At 44.9% G+C, this 25089-nt stretch overlaps 1 protein-coding gene and 1 pseudogene across 2 annotated transcripts in view; both read left to right on the top strand.

Annotated features, from left to right (window-relative positions):
* LOC309564228 (alpha-1-inhibitor 3-like) overlaps positions 1-25089 on the top strand; it is a 91605-nt gene that overhangs the window by 29886 nt on the left and 36630 nt on the right. The window contains exons 2-5 of the mRNA XM_082268855.1: positions 14329-14512; positions 16926-17085; positions 22146-22202; positions 22311-22326. Of these exons, the coding sequence (XP_082124981.1) occupies positions 14329-14512; positions 16926-17085; positions 22146-22202; positions 22311-22326 (417 nt within the window). The remainder of the gene's footprint in view (positions 1-14328; positions 14513-16925; positions 17086-22145; positions 22203-22310; positions 22327-25089) is intronic.
* LOC309563302 lies at positions 11951-13248 on the top strand (annotated as a pseudogene). The gene is made up of 2 exons: positions 11951-12081; positions 12195-13248. The product of its transcript is annotated as an uncharacterized misc_RNA (transcript).

Raw genomic sequence — 25089 nt, 5'->3', positions numbered from 1 at the left:
CAATCACGTTCCTAGGAGACTCCTGCCCCCTCATTGGCTTTTGCAGACGTTTCTGGGCCAATCACGGGCTTTTAAAGCCCAGTTCCTGTCCCAGTGCATTTTGGGCGGTTCTGGTGGCCGAATACCGAACTTTTGCCGCAAAAAGTTCGGTATTCGGCCGAATATCGAACATCCAATGTTCGGGTCGAACCGATGGTCGACCCGAACCGTTCGATCATCCCTAGTAAAAAACTGGGATTTTTTCATTTTGACACATAAGGCTGAACTCACATTAATGATTGCAGGGGAGAAATTATGGTACTTCCAATTTAATAACACACATTTGATAACCTGTACCAATTTTAAAGTGTTTTCTATGGAGAATTGTGCGTCCTTGATTTTAAGGGCTGTCATTTTATTCTACATTACCTCTGTTTTTAGAAAACATGCAATTTTGAGGGGTTTAAGGTAATTTCCAGCAACAAAAAAATCTGATTTTAATGTGTGTGAGTTATTTAAAACATTTCTGTTGTAGGCGAGTGGTTAAGGAAAAAAAAAAAAAAAAGGCTAAGCTATGGTAAACAGCAAAATAGTACTGTAATGGTTGTGCCTACTGGGCACATGACGACAGCCATTTTGTTCAAAATAGAGCCATTACATTTAACTTGTTACTGTCTTTTCTGTGTTGAACCAGAGACACAGCTGCAGTAACCTTCCCCTTCCCTTCTCCTCCAGTTTATGCAATACACATCCATTAGCCATACCAGAACTTTCTTATCAGATCCCTGAAAGGAAAAATACAGACCCTCTTGTGCCTATCTTCTGTCTAAAAAACCCTAATAAAAATGTCTGACTTGCCCAGCTTGATTGACTGGAGTTTTAACAGATATCTGCAACCTTCCCCCTTATCGTAAATTCCATAGCAACCTACATCACTGATAGACTGGTTAGTAACCAAGACTCGAAAAATTCAGTATATGTCACAACTCATGAAATAATAATAGGACAGCCAGAATAAAGTCATGTTCACCTTCATAAGTTATTGAGCAGCATTTTGAACCAAAACACCTCTAGGCTAGGAGGTACTAGAGTGAATTAGGTCTCTACATCCATCCTATGAGAAATAGATATCCAAGACCTGTCATTTCTATATCCATTGCAAAGCTAATTTCATGTTGGACAATAATATGCAGGGTAGCCAACTGTTGTTTTTAGGTTTAGCTATACTGATCTTTTTCACATGTAACTATATATCCAAAAGCATCTGAAATGATAAAGCTCCTTCATTTTCTAATTTTGAATGTAAAATGAAAAAAAAAATGTGTCACTTATGATCTTTGCCAACACGGCCTCAAGTGACTGGCCTCAGGTGATGCACAGATATGAAACAAATCCTCCTTGGTGCTCTTAATAGTTATATAATATAATTATACTTTGTTCATATTTCAAGTCTGAGGTTTACAACCACTTTTAAGAGTGTGATGGATGATGACCAATGGCAAGGTTACTGTCTTCCAAGATGGAGAACTTCTTCCACCAGTCAGATGAATTCCAAGTAAATTTAAAAAATTTACTCATTTGCTGTTCTGTGAATAATTTAAAAAAGCCATACCACATTAGGAAAGGAAGTACCTGAGGGTAGGAGCATGATCATGGCGCCAGCACTGAGCTTATGCTAGAAACGCTGATGGGAACTGTCCATAGGACAAAAGTAAATCAGAATTCTTACCTTGCCATCTGAAACACTAAGAGACCCATTACTGATCACTGAGCCCGGGGAAAGGAAGGAGGAGGAGGTTGGACGTTGCGAAAGGAAAGCATGGAGCAGCACAGCACTGTTGGGTAGAGCCGCCTAAGGAGCAGAGACGGAAGACGCTGACTCTTGCCAAAGTAGTGTGAGAGGGCGGGACCCTGATTGGAGGCTCAGCTGAACAGCCCGAGAGCTCGAGAGCCCAAGAGCGAGAAACAGGCCAGCCAAAAACTCACAGCTGACGGGCAAAGTTAACAGGCAGAGGAGCCAAGAATCCAGCAGAGCTTCTATGTTGGTTCCCAGGTTAAGGAAGGGAATACCGTTAGTCTAGAGAGAGAGGGCAAGAAACGGACAAGAAATGTACAAGAAACTAGCAGTCATGTTCCCCCAGCTGCAGCATACTGCCAAGTTTGTTCCAGTGACGAGGAGAGAAGGGATAATGAGGGATAATGAGGTCACTGACTGTATTTGGGTGCCTGAGAGAATAGATGAAGGAAGTGAGCGGGAGGAGGAGGCACAACACCAATGAGGCAGAATGTCCTCCAGGGGCTGGCTTAAGGGCAACCACCCTATTGCATCACTCCACAGAACTCCACAGGTTCAGGTTGCTGCTAACTCCCTGCTGACTTCCAAAAGTTCATTGGTGGGGGCTTTTTTCAACACATATGCAGCAGACTTCAGCGGATCAAGCGTGGCCAGAACACCAGCCGCTTGGGCACCACATGCTTAACAAAACATATGACGACTTGCCATGGAGTCCATTGGCAACTGCACCTGAAAGACCCACATCATAAAAACATTCAGACTTCTCCTTGCTCCTCATCTGGGATTTCTACCACTACAATACCTCAAGTCTTCTCAAAAACCTGCACTGAGAGGGATTATGGTATATTAACGGGTGCCACAGGTACTTGCACCCAATCTGCTAGCAGTACACCACCTGTTGATTTCACCACCAGGTAAATTTAGCTACCCCAATTGCTGAACCGAAAAAAAAAAAAAATACTGCCCCAACCATCAACATGCTCAGAGTCTAAATGCTAGCTTGGCCAAATTGCTAGCACTACAACTGCTGAATTTTCATCTGGTAGACTCTGCCCCTTTCCTGAATTTGTGGAATGGGCTGTACCACAATGGTAGGTTACAAAAATAAATTTCTTTTCACTTAAGGCCATTCCAGCTCTGCACCATCACTTGGAAGGTAATGTTTTTGCCTTGTTGGACAGAGCGGCCAACAACAAGGTTCACATTACTGCTGACTCATGGTCCAGCAGGCATGGTCGGGGACATTACATTTCCTTCACGGTGCACTGAGTAACTCTTCTTGCAGCTAGGAAGGATGCAGGAGAGGGTTCAGTGCTGGAGCTTGTTCCACCACTACGCCTCCAAAAAGGATGGTAGCGATATTTCCATATCTGTCTGCTCCACCCCCTCCTCTTCTTCTTCCTCTATGGCCTCTTCTACTGAATGGGTGGGTGGTGTGATTGACGATGGGTTTTCATCGGTGGACACAATTTTTTTATTTTTAAATAAAGGACTTGTGTGTTAATTTTTTTGTACACTTTTTTGGTGAATGAGTAGGGGTACAATGTACTTGATACCCATTCACATAGGGGGGCTGAGAGCTTGTTCCCCCCCTTACCTTGCCTACTAGGCTGTATGCTCTGATAAGGGTTTGGCATGGATTTTAAGGGGGGCCCCACTCCATTTTTTTTTTTTACATTTTGGCGTGGAGTTCCCCTTAAAATCTATACCAAACGCAAAGGACCTACAGATTTTGGGGGTGACTCCATGCCATTTTTTTATTAATTCTGTCATGTGGTTACCCCTCACAGTTACTCTTGCTGGGAGCAGGAATGTGCCCTGCTGTTAAAAATTGGTTAGAAAATTTGAAATTACATGCACCTGTCAAACAGGTGCAGAAAATTGGGTGTTGGTGGTGCCTGAACACTGTAACCCCTCACGGTTACTCTTGCTATGTGCAGGAATGGGCCCTGCTGTTAAAAATTAGGAGAAAACATTTTAAATTACATGCATGTGTCATACAGGTACAGAAAAAATGGGCCTTGGGTGTTGCCTGAACACTGTAACTCCTCACAGTTACTCTTCCCTCATCCTCTGAACCAGCAATGCTCCCTAAGAGTTCAAGGGGCTATGCAAGAAGTCAGGCCAAAAGATGCCATGCAGTGCTTCAGTTGGTCTGTCTAGGGGACAGGAGCCACACCAGGGCAGAGATTCTGTCAGCTCTGCAGGGGCAGGCTCAGAGGTGGTTGACGCCACGGCAGCTTGGGCCAGGAATGGTTGTATGCGACAATGGCACCAAACCTTCTCTCTTGACACATGTTCCATGCTTGGCACATGTCCTGAATCTGGTGGTGTAGCTTTTCTTGAACAGATACCCGGGCTAACAAGATCTCCTGAGGCAGGCCAAAAAAGTCTGGGGCCATTTCCAATGATCATACAATGCCAGTGCTTTTCAATGGGAATTCAACCTGCCCAGCAACCACCTCATTTGTGACATGCCCACCAGCTGGAACTCAAGATTGGCAATGCTACAGCGGCTGCACACGAAGCAGAGGGCCAAAATTGAGTACCCGTGTGAGTATGGCACAAGGACAGGCTCAAGGGAGCTTGGCTTCTTTTCGCCATGCCAGTGGCTGCTGATAAAGGACATTTATCAAAATGAATCAGTCCTGGATCAATGGCGGCTGTCAAGCCCCTGATGCTGATGTAACTGATTGAATTTGCTAGGGATCTGGGATCCCTTGAAGACTGTCTATGCTGCCTATCCTATTCCTGAATCTTGATGTTTTTGGTTTAGGGCACCACCAACACCCAAGGTCCAATTTTTCTGCACCTGTTTGACAGGTGCATGTACTTTAAGTTATTTTTTTCTAATTTTTAACAGCAGGGCCCATTCCTGCGCCCAGCAAGTGTAACTGTGAGGGGTTACAGTACTCAGGCACCACCAACACCCAAGGCCCAATTTTTCAGCGCCTGTTTGACATGTGCATGATTTTCAATTTTCTTTTCTAATTTTTAACAGTTCCTGCGCCCAGCAAGAGTAACTGTGAGGGGTTATAGTGTTTAGGCAACACCCAAGGCCCAATTTTTCTGCACCTTTATGACACATGCATGTCATTTAAAAATGTTTCTGCATGTAATTTAACATTTTTTAACCAATTTGTAATAGCAGGGCACATTCCTGCTCCCCACATCTCCAGCACTGGTCGGAGCAGGAAGGGAACATCCTATGAAATTTAGAACAGATGGAGGTCTTATACATAAAGAACACAAGTCTTTCCACCTGGCGATCTGAGAGGGTTAGGCCCAGGTAACGTTCCCACTATGCAATAAACGGGAACCCGGCTCGGGAGTCGTCAGCATGCGGTAAAGCAACGAGATGGTATGGCGTAATGGGGATGTTTTAGCGCAAAGTTCCTCAAACGGTGAGAGGCGTCTAGTCATAGTAGTCGCCTGTGGGAGAGAACTCAGAAAATGGGCAAGTTGGACCTTCTGCCAGTTGGACAGGGAGTCGAAAGTGTGGTCGGAGGTAAGTCGTTGTCTTGAAATCCATTGACCCCGGCGGATAAAGTGCCTAGCCTGGAAGAGACCCCGATCCTTCAGCACCCGGAATCCTGGATCTCCTACACCCGGCATGAACTCCGGGTTTTCCACCACCGGCAATAGAGGGGATGGCCACGGGGCGAGACCCCAAGTGTGGCACACCCTCCGACATGTCTGCAGAGTGGCCCCAATGGTTGGATTAGAAGCAAGGTTTCTCGGCAAGGGATCCACAGAAATGCCTCCAGAGAGGACTCACAAATTGATTTCTCAATTCGCACCCATTGTTTAAGGGAGCCATGTCTATACCAGTCCAGAACTCGTGCCAAGTGGCAGGCAGAGTGGTAAAAGGCCGCATCAGGCAGGGCCATCCCACCAGAGAGCTTAGGCAGACGTAGGATCTTCAACGACAATGGGGGGGGGGGGCCTAATCCAGAGGAATTCACAAAAGGTTTTGTTCACCCATCTGAGGAATGCGGGTGGAACCGCAATAGGCAGAGCCTGAAGCACGTAGAGTAATCGGGGCATTATGTTCATCTTGGTAATTTTGCATCTACCAAACCATGAGAACATACCCCGTTGCCACTCCTCCAAGTCCTTCCGTATCTGGGCGAGGAGAGGAGGGAAGTTGCAATCGAATACACAATCAGGAGCAGCTGGAAGGGATATACAAAGATTAGAAATGCACGAAGAGTTCCATTTAAAAGGAAAATTAGCCCAAAGCAAGGATGCCATGCTCCCTGGCATCGCAATAGCAAGAGCTTCCTATTTCTGGGGATTAATCTTATAAGAAGACAAGGCTTCATAGGTATGAAACTCCTTGAGGAGGTTAGGAAGCAAGATCAACAGTTGTGTGAGAAAAAACAGAAGGTCGTCGTCGGCATACGCCGCCACTTTGGGCGAAAATGTTGCAGAGACCGAGACATCCCTGATGTCGGCGTTAGCCCAGATTGTCCGCAAGAAAGGCTCAAGGGACAGAACAAAAATCAAGGGGGACAAGGGGTATCCCTGACGGGTGCCGTTCGAAATATCCAACGATTGAGAGAGAATGCCATTGACCTTGACACTTGCCGAGGGCCGGGAGTAGATCGCTTGGATCCATGACATCATGTGGTGTCCCAATCCCACATGGGTCAAGGTTTCGGATAGAAATGACCAGTTCACCCGGTCAAAGGCCTTTTCGGCATCCGTCGAGAGGAGCATCATGGGTACCTTTTGGGTGTGCACCATTTGTATCAAATTGATAGCTTTGGTGGTATTGTCTCTCACTTCCCGGGACAATATAAAGCCTACATGATCATCATGTATCAGTGACGGGATCAAAGGGGCCAAGCATGATGCTAAGATCTTGGTAAAGAGCTTCAGATCTATATTCATAAGAGAAATAGGGTGATAGTTTTGACACAAGAGAGGATCCTTACCTTCCTTGGCTATCACCGTAATATGAGCTCGGAGCGAGTCCAGTGGAAACTGGGCCCCCGTGCCTGCCGAGTTATAGGCGGAGAGGAAGTGTGGGGATAAGACATCCTCAAAGAGCTTGCAATATAAAAGGGAGAACCCGTCGGGGCCCGGGGCCTTGCCATTCTGTGAGCCTGCAATGGCCGCCGAAAGCTCCCAAGACTGGATAGGGTCCTCCAGCTGTTCAATCTCCACGTCAGATAATTTCGGGAGACCTGATCGCAGAAGGTATTCCCGAATGCGGGAATAGGCAGCTTCGGAAGTGCCCACAGAGGACAGATTGTAAAGAGAAGCATAGTATTGTCGAAAAACCTCCGTGATCTCCTCCGTCGTCTGCACCTTTCAGCTAGAGGCCGTAAGGATCTCCGGGATGAACTTGCCAGAATCTTACCACACTTATCCCCATGTTTGTAAAAGGATCTTTTGCACCTGGCCAGAGCAGATTTTTCCCTGAACAGCGTCAAAGCGCAAAGCTGTTCACGGAGACCAGTAAGCTCCAATAAGGTATCCCTCGCTTGTGAGCGCTTATGAACCGCTTCCAGATTCCCAATGCCTGCCATCAGGTCGTTCATCTGTTGCGTCCTCTCCTTCTTCTTTTGAGCGCCAATCTTAATCAGGACCCCCCTGAGATAGCTCTTGTGAGCTTCCCAGACAATCAATGGAGAGCTCTCCAGGATGGCATTAAGTTCAAAAAATGTACGCAGTTCCGCACTAACCTCCTCCAGGATCTTCCAGTCCTGGAGAAGGGCGTCATTCAGCCTCCACTGCCATTTTTTCACCTCAGGATGCTGCAGGTCAAGCTCCAGCACCACTGGAGCATGGTCCGAAATGGTGATGGAGCCAACGGAAGCTGAAACGACGCAAGATAATAAGAACTGGGGAAGCAAGAAAAAATTAATGCGTGTGTAAGAGTCATGTGGTGGAGAGTAAAAAGTGTAATCGTAAGTACTCAGATGGAGAATGCGCCACCCGTCCACCAGGTGGAGCGCTTGGAGACTCTTTTTGATGCATTTCAAGGCGCATAGGAAATGTGGGAGGCACCCCTAGAGGCATCCAGTACCGGATCTAGCACCAAATTGAAATCGCCGCCCATAAGGATAACTCCCTCGGCAAAATCCGCCAGGTGTGATAACATCAATTCAAGGAACGTAACCTGGTTAGAATTGGGGAAGTAGAAATTAACTAGGGTGACCGTTACCGACCCCAGGCGGCCCTTGACAAAAAGGGCATGACCAGAATAATCGTACCACGAATCAGAGAAAGTCAAGGGAGACCCCCTACGAATCAAGAGGCTCTCTCCCCTAGATCTGGAATCAGAAGGACAACCATGGTGTACCGTCAGGAAGCGTTTGTTTCCCAGTTTGGGAACCTTGTCTAGTCTGAAATGAGTTTCCTGTAGAAAGCAAACATGGGCACGATGGCGATGCATGTCAGCCAATACAATAGAACATTTTTCCGATGTATCGAGCCCCTTGACATTAAGGGATACAAAACGGATGGGTTCAACGTGTGCGGTGGCCATCTTTGCCTAGAGGGGGAAGAAAGAAAAAAAAAAGGGGGGGGGGAGGCAAGAGAGAAGACGCAGGAGGAGAGGGGAGAAATATAAGAGGGAGAGGAAAAGGCAACGGAGGAAGGAAGGAAGGGAGCAAAGAAAGAAGGAGAGAGAGGGGGAGATGGATGAGAGGGGATAAAGGGAAGAGGAGAGAGGAGAAGGCAAGCAGGAGGCGGAAAGGAGGAAAGAATGAGTGGGGAAGACCCAGAAAGTAACAGGCAAAAGTCAGGGGGAGAGAGTAGCAGAGAGGGGTGAGCCCACAACTAGTGTGAGCCCAGAAAACCACTCTAAAGCATCAACAACGCTGTTGAGACTTCGTCTCTAGACACCCAAGGGTCCCGTCCCAGCCCCCCTAAAGTGGGGTGGCACGGAGTGAACCCTAGGGAGTCGGCCTAAGTGGGGAAAGCGGAAGGGCACAAAAGGAGGAAGAGAGCTCCCGCCCTCAGCCAAACCCCAACCGGCAGTAAGCAATAGTACAGAAGGCCTGGAAGACATATTAGAAGCATTTATGAAGGGTAAAGAAACATTCAATGAAAGACATACAGTATACTGTAGACTGTTAAATAGGACCAAGGAAAAAATCAGCATGGAACTTGAACATGTAATAGGAGGCAAGAGGCTCTGAGAAAACCAGTAACAATGATCTAATAAAAGGAGACCAAATTATCTTTAAAAAATGAAAGGGCCTGATCCATAAGCCATACCCCCCCAATCCCGCTCCAAATCGCGCCCAGTCCCCTATGACCAAGGAGAGTGGTATAGGAGCACAAATAAGGGGTACACGGCACAGTGCAGCGCCAGTGGAGGACGCCAGGAAGTGCATACAGTGCCCCCCCGCCTCTGCCATTCCGGACAGCCAGCCGAGAGGACTACCAGTCAGTGGACTGCAGAAATCCAAAATGACCGGCTATCTATCAAAGTCTGCGGCTACTGGCAGAGGGCGACAGATGCACTCCAGGAGACCAAGCGAGTTCTAGGAACCCCGAGGGATCTATAGCAATATAGGCAGAACAGGGGCACTGCCAACTGAGAATATATGACCCCCCACACCCCGGGAGCCAGCCTCATGAGGGAAAGCAGAATAGGGGAGGAGGGAGAGCAGTCATCCCGTAAACAGTAAGAGCAGCAGCTCTGCTTGAGACAACGGTCTCAGAGGGCAGAGGGGGGAGGATGGGAGCGGGAGAAGTACAGAGAACAAGGGAGGGAGGGGGAGGGAGGGGGAGGGAGGGGGAGGAAGGGTGGGAAACGAGGGAAGGGTGGAACGGGAGGAATTTGACAGGGATGACACATCAGGGTAGGGCGATAACACAGGGGAGGGGGGGGGGTTGACGAGGGAACGAGGAAAGGAGGGGGGAGCGGAGAACGGTCGGGGACACAAGAAATGAAGGAAGGAACAGACTGGATGATAGGAGAGCAGGCAAGGAGGAGGGCTTGTCCCTAAGTGTAGCAGGAAATGCGGGGCGGGAAAGAACCCGCCAGGTAGACCCCAAAGCAAGGGCAGGTGACCTGATGTGACCACAACAGCGGCTTCCACTTTTCCCCCAACCCATCACAGAGCCTCGAATCCCCGTGTTAAAAAAAAACAATGCAGAAAAAAAGGGATAATAACAGTAACATAAAACACCCTTCCTCCAGACCCATTGGACCCCAACCCCCCCCCCCCAGTACCAGGATCAAACAGTGGCCCACCAATGTCCCCATCAGCCTAATAAGCAATTACTGACAAACTAATAATGAGGAGGCACAGGGGATTCCAGATGAGCACTACCAGTAGAAGAGCAGCATAGCACATATGAGTAGTCCGGCGGCCAGGGACATGCACCGCAGTCATTCAGCAAACTCAGCGGCGGGGTACAGATGGGGCGAAGGCGGCCCAGTCCGACCACTGGTGGGCTCAATGTCCTGGTTAGGACAGTCCTGTAATATAACGGGCACAGGAGGGTGCACCTCAAAAACGCAGAGGGCCAGCGGGAGGATGGGAAGGCATAACACGGCCGATAGTAGGACAAATGGGGGCAGAAAAAAAGGAAGGGGGGACAAAAGAGCGCGGTGAGGGCAGTACCTACAAATCAGGTCCAGATGATTATTACGTTTACGGGGCCATCACGGCCGGTCCCCGAGCACAAGAGCCGGGACCTCTTCTTCCCAACCGATGGCATCTCGGAGGAGGCTGGCCGGAGCGACTATGCTGCTGCTGAGGGTCTCGGTCAGGGAGGCGAGCCATCCGGTCAGAGACCTCCACAGGTTCAATGGCCAGAAAGCTGAACAGTTCTGGAAGGTCAGCGCGCTTGCGTAGGAGGAAGAAGACTCCATTCTTTTGGATTGTTAACTGCATGGGGAACCCCCATCGGTAAGTGACCTCCGGCGATCTGATCCATTCCAAAAGAGGTTTCAGCATAGATCGTCGTTGGAGTCTCCCCCTGGCAACGTCAGGATAGATAGTCACCACAGCTCCGTCTAAGTCAATTGGTCCCATCGCCCACACCTCTCGAAGGAACCCGTCTTTCACGCCATAGCGGTGGAGCCAACAGATGACATCCCGAGGTCTAGCAGGATCCATTGGCTTCGCTCCCAGGGCCCTATGCACCCCATCAAAGTTAAATGAGACAGGCGGGTCAGTAGTCACGACGCGGGATAGGATCGCCTTCACATATTTCACCAAGTTCTCTGAGGCGGTCGCCTCTGGGATGCCTCGGAGCCTCAAATTATTGCGGAGGCTCCGGTTTTCTAAGTCTTCTAATTGGAGCTGGGTCTCCGCCAGAAGGTCACTATGCGATGCCTGCGCCTGTTCTAGTTGGGCAACCCGATCCTGGAGCTACCGTGGAAGGCTGGGAGAAGGATAACGGTCCAGCGGCAGATACATCGGCCACAACAGGCTGGGAGAGGGAGCTCCGAGCTGGAGATTCCATGGCTGCAGGACCTAGGCCGCCACGCTGGCTCAGTTGAAACAGTCTCTGTAAAGTTCCCTATGAACCCGGAAAAAAATTACGGATGGGGGCTGTAGGTGTTCCCCTAGATGAGTTCCTTGTCCTCCACTTCTTCTGTACGCTCATGATATATCTATAAAATCGTCGAAATATGCCGATAGGGAAGGCCAAGGAGCGGGAGCAACAGCTAGGCACTTATTCACGCTGCCATGACCAAGCCACACCCCCCAGTTAATAGATTTTTAAGGCTTCCCTGCTGAGAGCTGAATTTAAAAAATAATTGTAAAAATAAAATGTAAATTAAAATAAAATGGGGGTAAAAACAGCTTGGCAGCTTGGCGTGGGGTCCCCCTCAAAATGGTCCAGTACATTCGAGGCCGCCGTGTGCACGCGGCCCTGGTCAGTCTTGACCAGGAAAAGGCCTTTGACCGTGTCTCCCATGAGTTTATGTGCAGAGCTCTGCACAGGTTTGGTCTTGGGGACATGTTTTGTTCATATGTGAATGTGATGTACCATGACATTTGTAGTACGGTGTTGGTGAATGGCTGGAAAACTGCCCCTTTCCCTATTCTCTCTGGGGTCAGACAAGGCTGCCCTCTCTCACCTCTGCTTTTTGTTTGCTGTATAGAGCTCTTTGCCGAATGCATCCGACAGAACCCAGAGATCAGAGGGATCACCACACCGGGACCAGACAGAAGGGTTGTCAAGTGCTCACTCTACATGGATGAAGTAACGGTGTTCTGTGCTGACCAGCTCTCCATCGACTCGCTCGTCCAGACCTGTGAGGACTTCAGCAAAGCTTCAGGGGCAAAAGTCAACTGCGGGAAGTCAGAGATCATGCTCTTCGGAAAGTGGTTCATGCCTTCTTCTGCATCCACCCTTTCAGCATCAAGGCAGACTTCATCAAAATTCTCGGAGTTTGGTTTGGAGCTGAGGGCACAGCTCTGAAGTCTTGGGAGGAGAGACTGTCCAAGATGAGACAAAAGTTTGGACTATGGAGCCTCAGAGAACTCCCCATCGAAGGGAAAACACTGGTTCTCCGCAGCGAGATTCTCCCTGTGTTGCAGTACCTCGCCCAGGCCTGGCCCCCGCGGGTCAACACCTGTAAGGCCATAACCAGGGCGGTGTTCCACTTCATCTGGGGCTCCAAGATGGACAGAGTGAAGTGGGCAGTCATGTTCAAGGAACCCCTCAAGGGCGGTAAGGGAGTGCCTGACATCGCAACGCTACTGGGGGTGTTCTTTGCCTGCAACTGCATCCGCAGAACTTTAGAAGACAGAACTTCGGACTCTGGAGGCAACTCCATGTCCCGTTTTTTCCTCCTGCCTCTCTGGAGGTCTCTTGGATGGGACAAATGGGACAGCTCCATCCCCTACAACTGGGACACTCCTTGGTACTACTTGGATACTTTCAAGTTCATCAAGGAGCAGGTGCTGCATGGAGTCAAGCCCGACTTGTGGAAGCCAAAAACTATCTACAAGTTGATCAGAGCATCGGACATTGCTGAGACTGTTCCAGGCCTCCCTTCAGCCACTTGCAAAGTGGTCTGGAGGAATGTTTCTTCAAAGGGACTCACCAACAGGCATAAAGATCTGGCATGGATGGCAATCCAGGGGGGACTGCCTCTCAGGACATTCATGCATGCCAGAAACTTGTGCAGATACAGGCACTGCCCCTTTTGTATCATCCACGAGGAAACGTCTTTTCATGTTTTCTGGGAGTGCTCATTTGCACAGAGCCTGTTGAGGGCCTTGGAACCTGAACTTAGAGACTTTGTTCCACAGACTGCCATCACACATTTCGCTGTGCTGAATGGACTTTTTCACTGAACATTTTCACAGGAGGACATTGACAACGCCTGGCGGTTGTTGTGTTGCTTTAAGGACGCTTTATGGTGCGCCAGAAAGCGCCTTATCCACCAGCGGGAGAGGATGTCCATTGAGGACTGTTGCAGACTGGTCCACAGTCTGCTCAGAGACTATAACCTGATGGATCTCGTGGAGGGAGAGGAGGTCTGAAGATTTCCCCTTCCCCCTCTCTCCCTTGTGTGTCTCTGTCCATTCAATAAAGCTTCGGGCTTGTGATTTCATTCCCCTCCCCTTACCCCACTCTCCCACCCCCCCCCCCCATCACACCTGTTGCTTTTTTGAAATGTTATATTATATTGATATTGTTTGAGTAAAGCATCGTATAGACAACGTTTTTTAGTTTCATGTTTTAGGGGTATTGCGGCGTCATGCATGATGTGATGGCACGGGGTATCCTTACTCCGCACAACACATCAGGCATCATACCGCAGAATGAATGTATTTGATTGAATGTATTTATTTGTATGACCGGAAATGTATTGTAATGTAGTGTATTTATGCGCTGCGTCGCAGTACAGGGGAGAATGTACCCCGACAAAGTATTGTTTTTTGTATATCTTTTATGCAAATAAAGATTACATTTTCAACCAAAAGAAATATATAGGGGAGATAGCGGAAATGAAGATCCCAGATGACTCGTGGCTTTGTCTATTTCGTAACACACATAGCTCAATAAAACAATACAAGAATTTTTTGGTACAAAATTTAATGAATGCAGCAAAAGGGGCAATCTCAAAAAAATGATTGGACCCTGAGAGTCCTACGATGAAGGAATTGTTTAAACGTATGAAGTACATGTATAAAGTGGAATATTTGAGCAGTAGTAGAGAGGACCAAATAGAGATATTTTCCACTATTTGGAATAGATGGGAAGAGTTTAGGAAAAAGAAGAAATACACAGAGATATGGGAAGTATAGAGGAGGAGGGAGGTGTGGGGAGAGAAGAAGACTTAGTAAAGGTGAGGGAGGAGAAAGGAGAAAGTGGCAAAATAGAAGGGGGGGGGGGGGAATCGGGGGATTTTATGTATATGAATGATTATTTGATTGATGTGATTTTTTTCTTTATTTAAATGTTTGTCTATGGAAAACCAGATAAAGGTAAAAAAAATAATTAAAAAAAGCATGTGAATGGTTTGGATACATTACATGTACAAATATTCTGATTGACTATTAAAGAGAAACAAATGTTGCATAATTTATGGTTTCTAAAATGTGCTCTCATCTTCTTAGGCACTATGTGGTCATCTTCCCCTCCGAGATTCGCTCCAAGCATTCTGAAACCATATGTATACACCTGGAGGGGGCTCAGGGCAAGAGCAGAGTACAGATCTCCTTAAATCTGGAAGAAGAGAACACAACTCTTGTAGAGAAGAGCTTCAAGCAGGACTCCATATTCACCTGTGTTCCAATCAGGGTAACAAATATGCATAAAGTTTGACCGGCAGAAGAAAAATAAACAGAGGGTCTACATGACTAAGGGGATGATTAAAACAGGAGATGGTTAAGATGTGAGATCCAACCTGACTGGGGTTTGAGAGTCAGGTGAATAGGTAGGAGCCAAAAGGTTAGGTAGGTCCTGTGGAGAATACTGTGACTTCATCCCAAAAAGGGCAATCGATGATGGTCATTTTCCCTGTCTGCCCACTCCTCAATTAAGGTTTGAGTGAAAGCCGAAAGTGGAGGAGATGGTAAGATAATTGTCACCACTTGGCTTGAGGGGATTTAGGGGATCAGTATAACAGATTTTTTCAGGGCTGGAATAACCATTAAGCAAAATAAGCACATGCTTAGGGCATCAAGGGAAGGGTGAACTGCATAGTTTTCTGCATAGCTATCATGCCCTTAGAGAATAAGTAAAGTTTAAAACAAAATAGCCTTATAAGTTTTGCCCCTTTGACCTAAGCTAACAGATTCCACCATCCACAGATCTATCCTTATAATGATCCGATGGCCACGGCCTACATTGTCTATATCTTGCTCTGCAAGCCCCCGCCCTCCTGGCAATGCATGATCATTAAATCTTCATAGACTTCAATGGTATAAGTAATATTAATAAAATCATTTTCTTACAGGGTTTTAGGTTCAAAGTGAAAAAATTATTTATAACTGAAGGATTTTGAGTATATATTTTTTTAATTTCAATGTGTGAATATCAAAGGAAGAATTGTGAAAACAAATATAAAGTAAATATATATATATTTTTAGTTTGCATTCATCAAATAAATACTTTCCCTCATTATTTCAGATAGAAAACCTAGGTCACTTGCTTGATTTTGATCCATGGCCCATTTGATAAAAAAATAATATAAAAACATGATGATTTATCAATTTTCAAACTTTAATTTCACTTTCAGCACCTATTGTGAAATAATGTCTGATCAGTTAAGCAATGGAGGGGCCAAGGGGGCACCATTGTGCTAAGGGCACCAGTTGCCCTTCATCTGACCCTGAATGGTATTGTTATCTATATAACACACACAGGGCCCATCTAGTGATTTGCTGATTCCCCTTGGTGGTTGGTTGGTGGTGCTTTTCTCTGGTCCCCTGAGGGAATTTAAAGTGCCTGATTTGGTACTGTGCTTGAGCTAGTGTGGTGTTGCTTGGCTGATCTATTCCCCTGACAGGATCAACTAGAGAACAATGGGACTCCAAGGCAGGCACACTATTATTCTCTGATCTAACCATATGTGGGCAAAATGAGAAAACCTTGTCTTATGTTTGTGGACATTATAATCAGATTCTTTTTAAAAGAGAACAGTGAACAGAACAATGATGGTAAGTTTGAATCCATAGTCCTAGCACACAATCCAAGCTTATTTTAATCTGTTGAACGTTAATTTATTAGGAGAAATAAAGATGAGTGCTGAATGGTTACTATTGATAACTGATATTAAAAGTTGTTCTCTTAGTAAAGGAAATTTATAATGTTTTGGGCTCGATAATTGTATTTTTTTCAAGTGGGAGGGACACCCATGACATTATGACTTTTCTAAAGAAAAACCCCAAGAGAAGTGGTTTTCATTCAGGCTCTCTATAATAGTAATAAAAAGTATAAATGTTAGCCTTCCAAACAGGGAGATGGAGCAGGAGGGTCACTGCTCTGCCACGTGCGTGCGTGTTAGTATAAATGTCATGAGGACATGGATGGTATGTCAAATACATAATAAAGAGCTTAGATCTCCACCTGCTGGGTGTATACTAAAATACAAAAACTGTATTTTTTAACCCTGACCACAGGGCTCATGCACATGGCCAGTTAGTGCCACACATTGCCAGGTCAGCATATTTCTATCATGGACACAGTGTTTTCAATCGGCAATGGAAATAAAACCCATATACTTATATACTTTAATTACAGGTTGACACTCTCCATGGCTGTCTGCAGCTGTTCACATGTAATTGCACATGGAATGATTACCTGCAGTTAGGGACAGATGTGTGCTCCTAGACCCAGACATTTCACATGCTGAGGTGCACATCTGTCCCTAATTGACAGCCAGCTGTGGATAGATGTGGACAGTGTCACCTTGTCATTGATTTGTGCAGGCTTCCTGTTTGCAGCTGGTGGAAACCCCTGTCCTCGACAGTGTACAACCCTAATCAGCCATGTGCCAGATTCCTAATAAATGAATAAAGAGAAAATAAACAAAAACACTATACACACTCTTTTCAATAAAGGTTCATAAAAGCAAGAGGTGAAAGTGATCTGTACATTGAGTGGTCTAGGTCAGCTTCAGTTAGTAACATGTTTAGTTGGCTCTCTTATATACAGGGACTTTAGTGTCTTAAAGCTCAATTCTAACCTATTCATTTTTTTTCTCACTAAGGTTAACAAGTCTGTAGAGTCAGAGGTGGTTGGCATATTGAAGATCTCCATAGAGAATGCAGGGGAAACAATAGTGAAGAGCAGTAAAGTTCTGGTGAAGAAGAGGAGATCCAGCCTTCTAGTTCAGACAGACAAAGCTGTGTACAAACCAGGACAAACGGGTAACTGATGCTTTAAAATAGAGATTTACAGGCATGTTCCATTCCAGCAAATAGATAAACCAGTGAGATGCACGTGCCATGTGCAAAAAAGTCCACACAAGGGACAATGCTAGACCCCAATGCCAAGGGCACATGCAATACACAGAGTATGGTCATGAAAATGGCATGACAATCCTTATATTTTTTTCAACAAAAGAGTATTAAAAAAATGCATTTATTAATATTTTTTCTGCTACTGACATAAATTATAGGGGGGTACGGAACCATTTTCAGCTTGCAAGGTCAGTAAGCCTTATATTGGCTGCATCCTCCCTTCTGCTATAACTTCATGGTTACTTCGCTGACCATTAAGTTATAGCAGAACTGTCCCCCGGACTGCTATTTAAAAAAAATGTTAACCCCTTCCTTTCCTGAATGAACACATTGAGGTTGATTTACTAAAGGCAAATATACTGTGCACTTGCTAGATCTAATGGGAAGCTCTGAAATGAGGGAAAGCTCTGATGATTTCTATTATCCAATCATGTGCAAGCAAAAATGCTGTTTTTCTTGCATGTTACCCTCAGATCTAGAGCAACTGCACTTGCAGTGCACAGACTATTTGCCTTTAGTAAATCAACCACAGTGAGTAATCGGTACCAATCACTCCTGTGTTCATTCATTACTTAAGCATTGTAAACTGGCAGCATAACATTCTCCACAGCTTTCCAGACCCTTTCACGTCTGTCACATGTGCTCAGGGTAAACCTGCTCTCATCTGTGAAAAGCACAATGTGCCAGTGGAGAACCTGCCAACTCTGGTGTTCAAATGCCAATCGAGCTCCACGTTGCCGGGCAATGAGCACAGGGCCACTAGAAAACATTGAATGTCGGGAACGTCTGGCCATCTCATGAATATGGATGATTGAACGGTTCGGGTCGACCATCGGTTCGACCCGAACATTGACTGTTCGAGGTTCGGCCGAATTCTGAACTTTTTGATGAAAAAGTTCGGAATTCGGCAACCAGAACCGACCAAAATGCAATGGGACATGAAATGGACTTTAAAAGCCCGTGATTGGACCAGAACCATCAGTAAAAGCCAATTGAGGGGGCAGGAGAATGCTAGGAATGTGATTGGACTGACTAGGGGGTCCAGAGGCCAATCATTAGTGAATACGCCCCCCAGTATATAAGATAGCCCCGCCAAATCTACACCATTTTAATACAGGGCTGTGGGAGAGAGTGGAAGCAGTTCTGTTACTTCTGCTCTCAAAGTGTCATTTAGCAATTATTAGTGTGAGTAAAGGGATATCTAGTGTAGTTAGGGTGCTATTTTCCACTTTAGTTAGATTCAAAAATCTAGTTTCTGTAGGGAAAGTGTTAAGTGCCAGGGTGACCGTAGTGTAGTGTAGGGTGAACTGACTCTGACTGCTATGGCAGGGTGACAAAACCCTTCCATGTCAGGGTGACCGCTATAGAGAAAAGATTGTTTCTCTTAGAACACTTATAGAACAGAGATATGGCTTCGCCCCTGTCACCCTGCTTTTTGCTGCAGGCGTTTATAGGGCTTTTTTGAGGACATGTTTGGACATCTGAACTTCTGTGTAGGGGTATATATACACACACACATGTATGTATATATACACCTACACATATATAGGTGTGAAAGTAGCAGAAACCTATGCTTGCGCTAATTAAATAATTAACAGGCATATGGCTCTGCTCCTATCACACCTATATATGTGTAACTGTATAAATACATATAAGTGTGTGTGTATATATACCCCTATACACAAGTTCAGATGTTATGCCTGCCTCCAAAGACCCAAAAAAATGCCCAAAAAAACGCTTGCGCCAAAAAAAAAGCCCAGGTGTGTTGTTGCAGGCATTTTTTTGGGGCATTTTTTGGGGGTCTTTGGAGGCAGGCATAACATCTGAACTTGTGTGTAGGGGTATATATACACACATACTTATATGTATTTATACACATACACATATATAGGTGTGATAGGAGAGAAGCCATATGCCTGTTAATTATTTTATTAGCGCAAGCATAGGTTTCTGCTACTTTCACACCTATATATGTGTATGTGTATATATACATACATGTGTGTGTGTATATATACCCCTACACAGAAGTTCTGATGTTATGCCTGCCTCCAAAGACCCCCAAAAAATGCCCAAAAAAACGCTTGCTACAAAACCGGCAAGGTGTGAAAATAGCGGAGCCATATCCCTGTTCTATATTAATTCTAATACAAACAAACTTTTTTTTCTGGTTATGGACATGCTACATAGCTGGAACTTCACAGGTACACTTTTTTAGACCCCCCAGACACTAAATCCAAAGAAATCTCATTTTTTTTTTTTTCAATAATTGGCTCTCTATCAAAAATGACAATTTTTAAGAACTTTTTTTGTATGATTAATAGTCCCTGGGGCATGACCCAGAACCCTAGGCACTTTTTAGGGGCATTTATTGGGTTTTAGGGCTTCAAAATGGTGTTTTTTGATTACCGAAGTTCGGGTTCCATTGATTTCAATGGGGTTCTGAAATCCGGGTCGAACTTTCGGGAAGTTCGGATGTTCTGGTCGAACCAAACTTTTGAAAAGTTCGATCATCCCTACTCATGAAGTCAGACCCTCAGGCCACCCTCATGAAGTCTGTTTCTGATTGTTTGCTCAGAGACATTCACACCAGTGGCCTGCTGGAGGTCATTTTGTAGTCCTCTGTCAGTGCTCATCCTGCTCCTCCTTGCACAAATGAGCAGATACCGGTCCTGCTGATGGGTTAATGACCTTCTATGGCCCTGTCCAGCTCTCCTAGAGTAACTGCTGGCACGTATTGATGGGCCATCATGGAGGAGTTGGACTGCCTGTGCAACCTTTATAGGGTCCAGGTATCACCTCATGTTACCAGTAGTGACACTGACACTAGCCAAATGAAAAACTAGTGAAAAACTGAAAAGATGACTACTGTAGTTAAAATAATGTCAGTGGCTATTACCTATAAAACCATTCCTGTTTTGGAGTTTGTCTCAATGTTGCCCATCTAGTGCATCTGTTGTTTTTTAACACCAAAGCAGCTGAAACTGAATAACAACCCCTCTGCTACTTAACTGACCAACAGATAAATATCCCAGAACTTTATTTGACTTGATGCTATACTCTGATTAAAACGTGTTTCTTTAATTTTGTTTTGAGCTGTGTATATATATTGTTTTTTATTATTTTTAACCCACTGGTGCTGATATATAGGAAGAAAGATGTCTTCTTCCTCTATTCGCACCAGCTTCTCTCCCAGATTCACCACCTCTGTGCTGGAGAATCCGGAAGGGAGATATTCCAGGGTAACATGTCAACTACATAAACCGATACATATGAGAGATCAGCTGTGATCTTGAGAATGACGGCTTCTCTTATTCATAAACGGACACCAGAGTACTTCCTTATTGTTCATTAATCCATTCAGTATAGCTGTGACTGCAGACAAAGATATTATTCTCTATCTCAAAAGTGAAATATCAGGAGTCATTTTGGACTCATGACATTTCAACAAAGCACCCCCCCCCCCCTTCCTAACAGGGCTGTAAAAAATGTGAATAACAAATTGTAAAAAAATAATTAAACAAAAAAAATATAAATCACAATTTAGGACTCATTTACACAGGTGCTGTAGCCTGTACAGCATGAATGAACAGTTGCTTCTGTGACTGGAGCCGTCTGGAGCTCCCCCACACACAAATAGCATACTACAAACATAGTGGCAATACGCTTTAGTGTCTAAGTGCACTGCAGAGTACTAACACACTAAATGCCCATTTACATCAGTGGGCATACACTAAGGTCTGCATAACCAGCCTGCACTTGTATGTGTTGTGCACAAGTGATGCAGTGCATTCTTACAGTGCATTGTAGTGCTTAATTATGTCCCATTTTAAATTAGTTTTTCAATGTAATTTAATTTTGATTGAATTAATTTGTTTTATTCACATTCATTAAAATATATGTGTAGCAGTGTTTTGCGACACGTTGCTGCACATTACAGCACACTGCTTTGCAATAAAATGTATGCCTCTATCATATCACAACATACATCAATGCTTTACACATGTGGCACTCTGATTAGGTGTTGGCACAAATCATACTGTACGTGTGAAGCCAACCTCCAGATTGGTTCATTACAATTTTTCATAGCTTCAATTTTCACCTTTTCGCAAATGAAAGTGAAAATATAATTTTTTTCTAAAAAAAAAAAAAACTCCAATGCCATTTTAGCTTTTATATTTAGTAGGAATTTAGTAGAAATTTTGTAAGTTATGTTTGTCTGTGAGCACTAAATTTTTTTTTATTTTTTTTATGATAGTTTTTGATAAACATATGCCCAAATATTATGGGACCTACAAAACCACTCTGTGAATCACCTCATTTAAATGAAAAAAATAAATAAATATAATTTGCAATCACTTTAAAGTGTTTCTAAAGGTAAAATACTAGGTTACCTTAATGCATTCCTTGCATTATATTAAAAATATATTCCGCTATCTCTTCTCCCTCCTTCTGCCACTAATTACTTACCTGGCACCATTCATGATCCATCACAATCCATGTCGGCAGCACCGCTCCACTAATCTTCTGGTCGCACAGGAAGCAGTAGGAGTCATAGGCTCCTGCTGTTCTCAGTCAAATCCTGTAAGGAGAGAGTAGGGGGGTGTGGCAGAGAAGCCCTATGGACACACACTGCCCAGCTTGGGAGCATGCCTACATGGGTACCACCATAGTATACATTTGCTCTGGGGGCACCGACGGAAAAAAGGAAAAAGGAGCAGACAATGCCAGTAAGGGACAGCTCTGTGCAATATCATTTCACAGAGCAGTAAACCTTCTTTTATATATAAAGAAAAAACTTTTGCCTTCAGAATTACTTTAGGCCTCATACAAAGCCCAGTTGTGTTTCACTGGACCAGAAATTCCACGGCTTAGATGATGGAACCCCTGAACTAAAACCCTGGAAATACTTTTTAAATGATTAGGCGAGAACCAAACAAATTAAAACATTTTATAATTGTCTTTTACAGTAAAATTCAGAATTCTCTCCCTTGATGAAGATCTTCAACCCAAAAATACTGTGGTAAGTAAATGTCTCTGGAAGAAATGTGGGGGGGGGGGGGGGATATATTAGCAACGTTTTGGATAAGGGACTTTACTAACCACTATCTTTATGTTTCAATCTTTTTATTGAGAAAGGTTAATATCAAGGTATACAAATATAGTAATATCTGAAGAGTAAACGTGTCATATCAAGGAGCCATTCCAGCAAAACATAAACAAAATGGGTGGAAGAATATACCAATATGAAGAAAGCATAGGTGTTATGATCACCTCTCTAAGCATTTAAAGCTCCTAAGATAACTACATAACATTACAAAGAACAAAGTATCAAATGTCAAAAAAATTGAGCCCTTAGGATCCCTAAAAAAAGGTATAGGGTTCCACAGTATTATAGGTGCCCTGCTGACGTATCTTCACACAAAAACTCAGGTTTGAAAAAAATGTTTTTTTTTTAAACATTCAGGAACCTGAGTTATACGTGAAGATTGTCCATAAGGGTGTAGACATGACATTGAGAGCCCTCAAATAAACAATAAAATACTATTCAGATAGGTAGCAATTAAATATCACATATAGACCTTGGGAGAGGTTATCTTACTAGAATTCTGTAATGGGAGATATTGTCCCGGGAGGCTAAGGAAACAAATCAACACAGAAGAGGACCTATGGGCCCACCTAGGAACCTATCCCACTCAAAAGGTCAAGTCAGACTACAGGACTGGAATTTCAGAAAATGGGGGCTGATTAGGCCAAAGTAATAAGAAAGGGAGAGGAAAGAACCCGTGAAAAGTAGAGGGCCAGGTCTGGAGAAGGACAGAAAAAAGTGAAAGTGGGGAAGGATAGGAAGGGAATGCCTTTGCAGAGAACCAACTCTCTGCCAGTGCAAATAAGAGAGATTTATTAACATGGTAAAGGGGAACTCCCATGTATAGGATCCCAGATCATTTCAAAATGTTTGCTAATGTTCAGGAGTATGCTAATAATCTTTTCCTGAGACATGATCCAGGATATTTTTTATGCTTGGCCAAATGAAAAGAAACCAAGGGTTTCTTTCAGGTTTGAGCAATCATTAGTTTGGCCCCAGCAGCATGTAGAAAATTAGGGCCTAAGAGCATTTAGAAATCTTAGGGGTGCGTTGATTGAGAGGGGTAATTAGTAGGTTCTGGATCAAAGAAATCCCAGTAATTTTATGTATCAAGTGAAAAATTTGATTCCAGAACCCCCTAAATCTGGGGCATTGCCAGAAAGTGTGGAGCAACGAGCCCTCATGCCTGCAGCCTCGGAAGCATAGAGGAGTGACTTCTGGGCATATTTGGCAAGGCGAGTAGAAATCAGGTACCAGCAAGACATGATCTTCAGGTTAGCTTGATTTAAATAGACCTTGTTAACCCCCTTAAATGAATGTGAAAAGCACTAGTGGCAGGTATCCAGATCCCAGTTCATCTCAAAGTGCCGCTCCCAGCCTAACATGTAGGCCATTTCTCAGAAGGTTCAGCTAAGCCAGAGTAGATTAAGGAGATTCCTCCCCTCATGTCCATGACTTTGGAACATCACTTTTCATACGGTGTGACAGATGAGGATTAGGCTTATCAGTCCAGATAGAATGTAAAAAAAGGGGAAATTTGGGTAAAGCGGTATCTCTCTGTGAGGGGCATTTCCAGTTTACTAACACAGTAGCCTTAATGAGAGGGGTCAGATGATGATTTTTTAAAAAGAGGGGAGTAGCTAATTTTGTAAAGGTGGTCTATTGAAGGGACTAAGTTAATAACCAGGTAAGGGATGAAGGAGTGGTTCCAGGAGAAGGATCAATTAACCTGTAAGCGTTCAACTAAGGCCGGGGGAGTCGACACAGTGAGGGCCATAGATTTGGACATATTGACATAAAGGCCCTGAGACTTGGCTAGATTTATGCAGTAGTTGGAAAATAATAGGAGTTGAGATAATGGGTGATGTTAGGAAGAGAAGTATGTCATCGGCAAAAAGAGCACACTTCTGGACAGACAGTCCACAGCTAACTCTGTGAATGTCAGGCTGATGTCTAATAGCAATGGCCAGGGTTTCTATAGCTACTGCAAAAATGAGTGGAGAGAGGGGACATCCCTGTCCCATTCCTTTAGCTATAGGGAAAGATTCTGAATAATGACCCTAATAACTTGTGACTTGTAACTTGTGAATGTGCGCACCCCCAGTCGGTCAGGCAGGTGACACGTTTGTCCCCCCCCCCCCCCGCTCCCCCCAATGGTTTGCCTCCTTACCTCCTCCTTCCTCCTGTCCGAGCCGGGGAGTGCTGGATGGCTGAGCCGCTGTCCTTCTCCTCCAGCCATGTCTCTTTTGCCTCTTCCTGGCCACTGGCCAGTAAGATCCCTTCTCCTTTTGGCCAATCAGGAAAGGGGTCTCACAACCCTCTTCCTGATTGGCTGGGAGGAGAGTCAGTGTGACAATAGCGAATATTCATTTGCTATTGTCACACAACTGGGTGGGCTCAGAGCGCAGTGCTCTGTGCCCCGAGCCCACCCTTTTTTGAAGCCAATTAGAGCCTCTGGCTCCAATCACGTGTTTCATAAAAAAAAAAAATTCCTATTGGAATCCATGTATGGGCCACCCCTAAAAGAAAGGCAGTACAGTGTTAGCACTTTAGACACACAGCTTGATCTATGAAAACCCCTCCTTTTTCTCTCTTTATCTTAGTAAGAGCTGCTATGCACAAGTGCAAAAGATTGATGGGCCTCTGCAAAGCGATCCATGCTTGGATTGCTTTTCAGAAGCATTTGACAGGTGTTGGGAAGGCAAAATGCTTGCAGTTGTGCATTGGTTGCAACGTGACCCCATTCACATGAATAGGTCTCGTTCGTGAGTAGTAGTGCCCACTTAGCACTGCAGCCAGTTTAATTCCTGCCGCAGATGCTGCCT

Source organism: Pelophylax lessonae (assembly GCF_965119305.1).
Source record: "Pelophylax lessonae genome assembly, chromosome: 9".
NCBI lineage: Eukaryota > Metazoa > Chordata > Amphibia > Anura > Ranidae > Pelophylax > Pelophylax lessonae.
Note: the sequence above shows the minus strand (reverse complement) of the source record. Positions and strands in the feature narration are given on the sequence as shown.